General features: G+C 39.7%; 1 protein-coding gene across 1 annotated transcript in view; it reads left to right on the plus strand.

Moving 5' to 3' along the window:
* LOC103616113 (ras GTPase-activating protein 1-like) overlaps window positions 1-11,369 on the plus strand; it is a gene marked incomplete at its 3' end in the record, with an annotated part of 35,049 nt that overhangs the window by 13,555 nt on the left and 10,125 nt on the right. The window contains exons 3-5 of the mRNA XM_017734999.1: window positions 3,219-3,368; window positions 6,865-7,000; window positions 7,837-7,907. Coding sequence (XP_017590488.1) covers window positions 3,219-3,368; window positions 6,865-7,000; window positions 7,837-7,907 — 357 coding nt within the window. The remainder of the gene's footprint in view (window positions 1-3,218; window positions 3,369-6,864; window positions 7,001-7,836; window positions 7,908-11,369) is intronic.

Consider the following 11,369-nt stretch of genomic DNA (forward strand, 5'->3'; position numbering starts at 1 on the left):
ACGAGCCCAGCCCCTCACCCCCCAGCCAAAATCTCGTGGTATCTCTGCGCTTTCCAAGAGAAAGCCCCCCCAGCTAAGAGACTGCAGCCAGCTGCACCCCCTCCCCCATCTTGGCCGCATCCTTTGTCTCTCATCGTTCTAGTCTGTTGGGCAACAAATGCGAGAAAAATTCCATAAGAGAAAGAAAAAAAACTCGAAGGAACAAATCCTAACCTCCAACATAATTTAAAACTTTAGAACTTACTGTTGAAAATACAAAAGTCTTCCTTAGGTAGGACTAGGCAAGAAATTAAGAGGTGACTGGAAATTATAGGGATCTTGTCCTTGGCAATGATGAAAGTTTAAAATCTTAGTAATAGTGAGTTACTGTTTGAAATGAATACATTTGATAATAGTCATGGCCAGAGGGACAGCTTTCTTTTTATAAATAGCTAGGTAAGACACCATTTTGCATTTCTTTGGGGGAAAACCATATTTGGTGTGAAGTTGAGAGATGTTAAGCATTGCTTCTAACTGAATGCATTAAGCAATTGGCAGTTGGAACAGTATCAAATTTAAGTTATTGATCTTGACTTATAAAATTCTAAATGGTATAGAGCCATCTAAGGGTGTCCTGGTTCTGACTGGGCTTGAGTTAGCTTTCTTCATAGTAGCCCCTGTGGCATTTTGCTTTGGATTTGTGGCTAAAACAGTGTTGATAACACACTGATACCTTGACTGTTGCTGAAAAGTGTGTTCAGTGTTAAAACTTTCTCAATTTCTCACTGTTCACCCTGCCCTCCAGCAAGTAGGTTAGAGGTGGGCAAGAAGTTGAGAGGAGAGACAGCCAGGAAAGCTAACTTAAATTGGCCAAAGGGATTCCATACCATATCAGGTATCATTCTCAACAATAAAAAAAGAGGGTGTGTGTGTCTTCCAAGGTAGCCGTTGCTCAGAGACTGTCTGGACGTTGGTCTGCTTGTGGGAGGTAGTGAGTGATTGACTTTACTACCATCCCTGCCCAGCTCCCTGGGGTCCCGCATGCACCCACAGAGGCACGGGTGGGTTCAGTATTATAGTCGGTAGCAAAGAGTCGAGAAGGGCATTTGCGTGCGTTCCGGCAGGAGCATTTATTGCTGCTACACTGTCGAAGGTAGTAGAGGTAAATACGAACGTGATCCCGAGGTTCAGAGTTTTGTCCGGGGGCGGGGAAAAGGCAGGACTAGGGAACGGGGACCAATGGGGAACTCTGGGGGAGTGACGAGGGGTAGAGGCTGACAGCCAACCGGGGAATCCAAACTGGGATAGATTAACATAACAGAACAAGCATCCCTCCCGGGAGAAGCCCTTCCGGCCACCCTAACATGAAGTGGTTCTTGTGGTACTAGGGACTTGTCTTACTGAGAACTCTCTGTCCCTTGTAATGTATGTTCACCGGCCACCACAGACTTTGCACTGCGTTGAGGTTTTTTTTCCTCTTTCCACCAGCCCCTTCTTATTTTTCCTTCACTTATTAAACTTTTTTTCAACACATGAATTTTCTTGCTTTTGTTCTTCCTGTTCTCTACCCTGTTCTGTTGAGAGTTGGGGGAGTGAGCAAGCAGCTGTATGTGTGGTTAGATGCTGTCTGGGGTCAACCCACCACAGACATGATCTTTCTAACCTTGCCTCAAGTGCAATACAGTGTATAGACAAAACAATTCTTTCACTGGTTTAACTTGTTTTACTCAGGATGAGGAGATGCAAAGGAGAGTGCTATACTAACAAGACTGCAGCTTTGCCAATGAAAACAGTTGGCACTTGTACTACTTCTGTTATATGTAATTTGTATAATTTATTTATTTGACTTTCATTCTGATGGAAGTGAAAGTTGGCTTTGAGAATTTCTATTTTATAGAAAAAATGTTTTTTGCAAGATTTTTATTACCAGATAAGCTGTTTTGTTGGGTATTTTTACTCTAAACTGCAATTTTTTCATTTTTTTTCTTATGTATGTTAAGCCAGAAGATTACTTTCATATCACTTCTAAAATGCTTTTCTTGCAGCTCTTGCAAGACATGCAAATTGGTAGAATCAATAGGTGAATGGTTTGAAATAGTTGATAATTTAAATAGTATAAAACATTAGCTGTATAAAAGATTTCCTTTTTAAAAGGTTTTGAGAGCAACGCTTGGCTTTGTTTTGATTGCTTCCTCCACTGCTGCTTCCCCCTATTTGATTGTTTGGGGTAGAAAGAGGTCAAAATTGAGGAAAGGGTAAGGAATGTTTTAATGAGTTTAGCCTTTGACTTAAACTAAAGTGTTCTTTTGTCACATTATGAAGTCTGTGAGTTGCTGTGCATTTGTATTTGCTTTTAATAGGCTAGTGTTGTGTTTGGGTATTAATGCAGTAAATATTACCGTATCCCGCAGCCGTAGGGAGGAGGAGAGAATCTAGCAGGCAGGAATTGTGCAGCAAGATTGATCTATTTAATTATTTTACAAACTCTTTTATAGACTTTTTTCTTCATAGTCTAATTGGACAAAGGATCAGCCACCCCTTGGGGGTGATTGGCTAAAATCCTAAAACATCCATTATCAAAATATTTTCCTACTGTACTATAAACAAAGCTCAGCAAGGTCGCAGGTGTTCATGGTTTATAAACTCTGTGAATATCTTCTGTGAGAGAGAAAAGTATCCCACGGTTTAGAAGCAGCAGGAAAATTCCTTGCTAACAGCATTTTTTTATCCACATTTGGGGAAGACATTTTGGCTGAAATATACTCTGGTGTAAATGCTGTAATTTTTTTTAAGTGCAGATTTTGATACTGTGATCTGTGTTTGTTGTTTGAGAAACAGGTTGTATTGTAGCCTGAATGGAAGCCTGAGTAAGCTTAAAATACAGCAGATCAGTTACCTCTGGTTCTACTTGTTTTCTGAAAATGAACAAATTGGGGAATAAAAAAAGATGGTTATAGAGAGCCTTTGTCCCCTTTGGATGGTTCAGAGTGCTTTTCTCCAGTGTGAGTTATTTGGGAAAACGGGTTATCTGAACCTGTGAAGCTTTCCAAATTCTGTGTGTTGGAAATAAGTAATTTGAAAGAGGTTGCACATGTAAACATCTGATAATTTTATTTGAAATAAAGGTTTGGGATTTTATCAGTTTCAACTGAGATCTTTCATTAGTTTCATAGCTCTGTTCTGTGAGAATAAACAGAAGCCTTAACTTTTAAGGACACCCATTGTTACATGTTTTTTAGGTGGTATCATGGAAAACTCGACAGAGCAATTGCAGAAGAACGTCTTTGGCAAGCAGGAAAACCTGGAAGTTACCTCATTCGAGAGAGTGATCGGAGACCAGGTTCATTTGTGCTTTCATTCCTTAGTAAAACAAGTGTCAATCATTTTAGGTGAGAAGTAAATGTTTTCTTTTAAAACACTGTAACCTATTTATTTGTGGGTTTAGAACTTAGTACAGTATAGAAAACAATTGTATTATAAATTGAATATTTTTTACTTTTCTTTTTATCCATGTATGGTATAGCTCTTTGCTAGAGTTTAATTGTTTTAAACCATGCTACAAAAATTCCTTTACAGGCTGAAGAATGAAAATGTGAGGAAACCAGCATTATCAGGATAGAGAAGCTTGTCTAAAGCTGTTGTGACTAAATTTACAGTAACATGCAGGCTTCTTAGTAGTAATCAGATTGTTTTAAGTCTATTCCTCAGATATTGCAGCTTACAGAACATATTTGAATGTCAAAGTCATAGCAAATCTGGGTGTTTATAAGATAGCTATAACAAGGAGAAACAAAGAGGTTGTGTTTAATAATATGAGGATTTGCTGGAATCAGCTTTCAGTCTATGTTAGAATTAGTTGTTCTAAATACAAGTGTCAATTTATCTGAAATTGTAACTGTGGTTATTTTACCATTAGCAAGTTATAGACATTAATTTAGTCTCATTTAGTGTAAATGAGATGCTCTGGGAAGCACTTGAATGTTAGCATGTAGTGTGCTGCAGTGTAATGTTCATCTTCACAAAATAGGATATCAAGTGCATTTTCAGCACTAGAAAAAACCTTTGTCAGCTATCTAGATAACAAGAAATAGAAACCGAATTTTCTTGCAAAGCAAACAAATAGCACATGCATGTTTGCATCATGCCTGAGCTAACGATTCATGCTTCTCAGCTATACTGATTCTTGTTAGGGAACTGATTACTATGTAGCAGTAGTAGAAAATGAAGTTATGTTAATGCTTGTTTTTTAAGTTTTCAAGAGTCTCATTTTTAATAACTTCTGCTTATTGTAGCCAATATCAGGTGTTGAATGTTAGTTTGTGTCCGCCATAAAATTTTCTGGCATCTCAGAAAATGGAAAACCATTAAATGCTACTTTCTAAGAAAGGAATCCTTATAATATTTTCAAATCTTAAAGAATCTTTTCTTCCTGGATCCATTAAATATATGAAGAGATAACTATTTGAAGGAAATTAATTTGTCTGCTGATACTGGTCTTCATAGAGCAGACCTGCTTTTGATTTCAGTTGTTGACTGCAGAGTGTATATGTTTTTGTTATTAGAAGGGCAGATGCCACATTCAAACATTTTTCCAGCCTCAAGATTAGCAGTCTTGAAGTTAATTCAGCCAAATATAGGGATGTGCCCACTGGGTCCCACAGACTGGAAGTATCACTTCCACCAAAGCTTGTTCTCTGCCAAAAATGGGTGAAATTTTCATTGCTTGGAAATCTCACTGATATTTGTTTCCTAAAAGTGATATTTCTTGGATTAAACTTTCCTTATATATTTGTTTGACTAAAATACCAATATTGTAGGTGAAAGTTCTCCAAATCACCCTCCTCCAAGTTGGATATGGGCATATGTTCATGCAGCATATGATTGACAGATAGTGTATGAGTCCATCAAAACTAAATTCTTTTTGGCTGAAGTAATATATTTTTTTGGTGAGTTGCTGAGTGATATAAAATATTGGGGAGGAAAATCTTTATATTTTCATCCTACCCTTCAGAATTTTCTGTGATTGAATGGAGGTTAGCAAATGTGATGTCTATCTACAAGAATGTCCAGAAAGGATTTGGGGAACTACAGGCCTGTCAGCCTGACCTTGGTGCCAGGGAAGATTATGGAGCAGATCATCTTGAGTGCCATCACATGGCACGTACAGAGAAAACAGGTGATCAGGCCTAGCCAGGATGGGTTTATAAAAGGCAGGTCCTGCTTGGATAAACTGATCTCCTTGTATGACAAGGGATGACCTGCTTAGTGAGGGAAAGGCTGTGCATGTTGTCTACCTAGACTTCAAGTCCAGTAAAGCCTTTGGGAGAGTTTTCCACAGCATTCTCCTGGAGAAACTGGCTGCTCATGTCTTGGACAGGTGCACTGTTCGCTGGGTAAAAAACTGGCTGGATGGCTGGGTGCAGAGAGAGGTGGTGAATGGAGTTAAATCCAGTTGGTGGCTGGTCACCAGTGGTGTTCCCCAGGGCTCAGTACTGGAGCCAATCCTGTTTAATATCTTTATCGATGATCTGGAAGAGCAGATCAAGTGCACCCTCAGTAAGTTCACAGATGACACCAAGTTGGGTGGGAGTGTTGATGGGCTGGAAGGCTCTGCAGAGGGATCTGGACAGGCTGGATCAATGGGCTGAGGCCAGTTGTAGGAAGTTCAACAAGGCCAAGTGCCGGATCCTGCGCTTGGTTATGACAATCCCATGCAATGCTACAGGCTGGGGGAAGAGGGGCTGGAAAGTTGCCCAGTGGAAAAGGACCTGGAGGTGCTGGTCAACAGCTGGCTGAACATGAGCCAGTGTGTGCTCAGGTGGGCAAGAAGGCCAATGACATCCTGGCCTGTATCAGGAATAGTGTGGCCAGCAGGACTAGGGAAGTGATTGTCCCTTTTTACTAAGCACTGGTGAGGTTGCACCTCAAGTACTGTGTCCAGTTCAGGGCCCCTCACTACAAGAAAGACATTGAGGTGTTGGAATGTGTCCAAAGAAGGGCAATGAAGCTGGGGAAGGGTCTGGAACACAAGTATTATGGGGAGCAGCTGAGGGAGCTGGGGTTGTTTAGCCTGGAGCAAAAGAGGCTCAGGGAAGACCTTATTGCTCTCTAGGACTACCTGAAAGGAGGTTGTAGCCAGGTGGGTGTTCGTCTGTTTTTCCCAAGTAGCAAGTAATAGGATGAGGGGAAGAGACCTCAAGTTGCACCAGGGGAGGTTTAGATTGGATATAAGGAAATATTTCTTCACCGAAAGGGAAGCATTGGAACAGGCTGCTTAGGGAAGTGGTGGAGTCACCATCCCTGGAGTTATTTAAAAGATGTGTAGATGTTGTGCTTAGGGGCGTGGTTTAGTGGTGGATTTGGCAGTGCTGGGTTAATGTTTAAGTACCATTATCTTAAAAAACCCCATGATATTAAAGGGTTTTTTCCAACCTGATTCTACGATCCTAAAAATTATTGTTTTGACATCGCAACAAAGAGTTCTGGTGGAAAGTATGACCTTTTTCCCATTTACGACATAATTTTTTGGAAACTGTTTTTAGCATTCTGCAAGCTTCATAAAACTGATAATTTCACAATTTTTACCAAAAAATGATAGTTTTTAAGTAGACTAAATGTCTTGTTCATTTTTTTTCTTATGTGTAACTAAAGGAATAGTTCAATCCCTCTGTCAGTATTTTCTCCCTTCTCAAAGTTGCTTTTCCAGGTAGCTCTTAACATTTTTAAAGAGTGAGTTTGTAATATTGCATTTTGAACATAGACAGCCTGCTTTAACAACTCAATGTCATCCTCATTTCCCTTAAAAAAAAAGAATCCCAAACTCAAACTGTCCCAGCAGTTTGTAGCAAAAGTTCTTCTGTCAAACTTCCTTTTCTTTATTGACAGGATTATTGCCATGTGTGGAGATTATTACATTGGTGGACGTCGCTTTGCTTCACTCTCAGACCTAATTGGTTATTACAGTCATGTGTCTTGTTTGCTGAAGGGGGAAAAACTATTCTTTCCAGTAGCACCTCCAGAGGCAAGTAGTAAAATTTTAAAATGTCATTTACTTAAATATTTATATCATTAATCTTGCATTCGATATTCATAGTTTTCTATGAAAAAAGCATTGTAGATGCCTTCCCCTAGTTCTAGACCTATCTCAGCATATGGTGAAGTATAATGAATATATAAACTAGGTTTTACTGATAGAAACTAATGATAAAAAATTGGTTTTTAATAAAAATCTGTAATGAGAAAGCTAGATGTCAGGTATTGCAGTTATCTCCGAATGGAGTAATAACATTGTACGTAAACTGAGATAAGAAAATGTGTGGGTTTTGGCTATTAAAGAGCACCATAATAATGTAGGGTTTTACACAGACTTAATAAAGTATATCAAAATAATATTACTGTTTTGTAGCAAAGATTTTGAAATACACATCCTTGAAATAACCAAAGCTCCTGAAAGCTGTTTCTTTCAAGTGACTCAGTAATTATCAGTATGAGTAATGCCCCCCCCCCCGAATAAAGTTGTTTCTGAATATTAAATTTTCACAAATTTCCATTAAGAGGAAGTAAGTTGTAAAGTGCTCTTTCATGGGAATTACATTGTTGGTAATTTGATTTTTGGAGATAACATGACTGATAATGTTACCGGGCTAGAAGCAAAATGAAGGCTTTTGTAGATAACTTTAGGAATTGAGCATTTCCAGCTCTTACTATTTTTGACCCTTTAAAAACTTAAAACTAGCAAAGGGATACAAATTACTATTACCAGTCTTTTGCCTCAGAATAGCATAATGTTGGGGAGAGGAAGTTACACTAGAATGAAAGGGAAAATTAATATCTTTGAACTCTTCTCTAAAATTGTAGCCTGTGGAGGATAGAAGGAGAGTTCGAGCAATTCTACCTTACACCAAAGTGCCAGAAACTGATGAAATAAGGTATGTTTTAATAATAGGTAGAAGCACATGTGAAATTCTTGGAGTATTTATAAAACCTAATGACTTAGGTATATGTTCACTATGCAAATACTTTCCAATTGCATCTTATACTTAGCGCTCCGGGAGGTTAAAGGTATGATGCCTGCCTTTTTTTTTTTTTCTTCCACTATATATGTTATGTGGAAAGGATGCAAAACCAACAGTCCTATATCTAATGGAAGAACATATACTAGTTGCTTGGAATTAATACTGCTTTCCTGAGATATCAGTTTTCTTCCAGATGAAAAAAGAAAATCCAGATTTGAAAGATGTTTGTAGTAATTTCTGATGAGACTGTCTTGGTTTCACAAGTTGATAGAACATGCTGGTGTAATTGGGAATAAGGTTCTTGATAGGACTATTCACCTAAGATTATAGAGAAAAATATATGACAGCTTTATATCCTCATTGGGGTGAAAATTTATCCAGTCCATTCTGATCTCTATAAAAAACGTTTTGAGGATATTCATCTTTGAGAAGACCTTCTTCTAAGCATGCAACAAGGTAGTAAGACAGGAGGGAACTCCCTAATTGTATATTGAAAGTAGGGCTTCTTTTTATTCTTATGCATACCAACTTAAGAGGAAAAAGTATTTCATTATTCTGCTATGGTAACAAGAATTACAGTAAATTGTAAAGGTCTATGTGTCTGGCTAGGTTTCTGAGATCTGCATGGTAAAATAGTCTGTTCATAGCAAAACTGGCACAAAGTACACTGTTTTAGGTCAAATTAATGTATTATACTCTTGTAATGTACTCTTGAAGATGTTATGTATTTCAGGGAATCTTGACTTAGTTTTAATGTCATAATTAGTGTTTAGAAAGCTTGAAGTATTTCAAACAATAACGTGTGAACTTCTTTGTAATAGAACTGATATAGGATGGCCTTGCTGTCTATTATACATTGTTAAGATTTAGGTTCATTAGTAGCTGAATTCATTCTAAGTATTTTCACTAGACTTTTTTTATTCTTGTTTTTTACTTTGTGCTCAAGTTAATGCATTTTTTTGTTACTCTCTGTCGCAGATGAATTATTAAGAGAAGTCATCATTGTGGGGTTAACTAAAAGGGTTTTATTAATGATTAAACAATTATTAAATGGTAATTAATATTGTTCACTCAGAGTGGATGTATCCATCACACCCTCTCAAGAGATGTTCAGTAGAAAATTTCTATCTAACTTTGGTAGTTGATGAACTTCAGTACTGTGTAGCTATTGCCTGTATCCTTGATACATCATTTGACTTGATTGAGAAGTCCTCCTGTGCTCCAGTGAAAGGTTTTCATATGACCTGATGTTGTGGTTTAACCCTGGCCAGCAACTAAGCACCAACAGACACTGGGGCAGTAATTTTCCTGGATGGATGCCTTTTCGCTGCAGTTTGTTCTTGCACTTCTTGTACTTGAGCTTCTAGTCTCCAGGTAGGTTCACCATCCCACTTCCTTATGCCTGCCCGCTGGTCATGGCAGATAGAACCACAGGGTGGCATGTGGTGTGTGTCACTGGTAAACCTCTCCCCGAACACAAAATGGTTGACTCTTAATAGCCAAGATGTTGGTCACTATGGGTGAGGAAAACTTATCCTTCTTTAATTGCTGGGACAATTGTTGGAACAGTTTCTCCACAGCCAAGACGCAGGGAGGAAGTGAGATTCTCTGAATTCTCAAGTTGGCTGGCCAATCCAACCACAGTTGTTGCTTTTGTGTCTCTCCAGCTCATTACCATCAGGTTGTTGGTGTACAATGTTGGTGCACTTCATACAAACTTTCACCACATGGGCCATGTGCATGGGATTTCACACGGCTCGTTGGATACCTGGTTGTCATATACCTCTACCACAGTTAATTCCCTCAGATACTGGATAACTCCCCCAGTGGTGGTCACCTTGCTTTGGGAATTTGCAGGTCCTTCCTTGAAGGGATATCTGTCCTTCACACTCGATGGAAGCTGCTTCCAAAGACTGAAGATTCCTGCCCTTTTTACAATCCCTTTGTCAGTGACCTTATTCCTAACAAGGGATCCCAGCTGCTAGGTTTCCTTAAATACCAAATAATTTCACAGAAAATTAGTAAAATCTTCTTGCTATTTCCTTAGCCAGCAAAAAATATTACCGGGTATAAACTGCTGTCAGACTGTATTACAGTATCCCACAGCCATAGGGAGGAGAGGAGAGATCCAACAGACAGGAGTTGTGCAGCAAGATTGATTTATTTAATTATTTTACAAAATCTTTTATAGACCTTTTTTCTTCATAGTCTAATTGGTCAAAGGATCAGCCACCCCTTGGGGTTATTGGCTAAAATCCTAAAACATCCATTGTCAAAATATTTTTCTACTGTACCATAAACAAAGCTCTGCAAGGTCGCAGGTGTTCATAGTTTATAGAACTCTGCTACTATCTTCTGTGAGAGAGAAAAGTATCTCACAGCACTGGAAAGAAGCAAGCGAAATTCTTGCTAGCTGTATTTTTGTATCCACATAGGGATTGTATGGTTTCTGTCTCATTTATGATTTCATTCTTTCCCCTCCTGTTCTTGGGACTGCTCTGCTGCTCCCTCTTAGGAGACGCTTCTTCATCCCTTACCGAATGAGTTGACTTCCGCTTTCATTGTTTCTTTTTAATTATAGAGGTGACTGATATAGTTGAAGGCCGGGTCTCTGATTTAGCCACAGTGTCTATTGGTATGTTTTCAGATCCAGAAGACCCTCTCCTTGAGGGTGCTGAACAGTTCTAAGCAGTGTTGGTTGGTGCAGGCCAGGCCCCAATAAGAGTGTGATAAGTTGTGCATCTTTGGAATATCTTTTTCCAAACATTCTATCACTTCACCAGGATCTGGGAGTGAAATCCCAGACCACTGGAGGTGACAACCTTTCTAGATACCTGCCCATATTTTCCTACATGCCTTGTGTCCTGGGTAACCCAAAATGTTATTGTTTTCCATATCTATCTGTGCCCAAAAATTGTTACTGTCTCTTTAAGGCCTGGCGGCACAGCCAGAAAGAGAATCTAGAGGCCAGGGGGTGTCATGGGTTAGCCGGCATAGTCCTGGAAATGATTTTCTTGCAAAGAGGTGCTTACAGCTTCCTCTGTGACCTGACAGAACCTATTGGCTGGCTAGTTTGAATATGGACAATTTTTTAAGCCACTTAGAATTTTGGCTGCCTCTGTGATTCACACTTAAGAATAGACAAACCCTGGGCAGAGCTCTGTCTCGTTTCCGGCACTGGGACAGGTAGCTGCGGTGCCCCGTATGGGGGCCCGGTAGGCCCAGCCCAGGCCCTGCTCGGGCCAGGCCGGGCCGGGGCACAGCCATCCTGGAGCCGTGCAGCCATGTTCCACCCGCGGCCCCCCCACAGCCCTGCTATGTGCAGATGGAGTGGCCCGGCTCCCCCTCTCCACTGCGGCCAAGCGCACGGCGAAG

The sequence above is a fragment of the Corvus brachyrhynchos genome, unplaced genomic scaffold (assembly GCF_000691975.1).
Source record: "Corvus brachyrhynchos isolate BGI_N302 unplaced genomic scaffold, ASM69197v1 scaffold615, whole genome shotgun sequence".
Lineage (NCBI taxonomy): Eukaryota > Metazoa > Chordata > Aves > Passeriformes > Corvidae > Corvus > Corvus brachyrhynchos.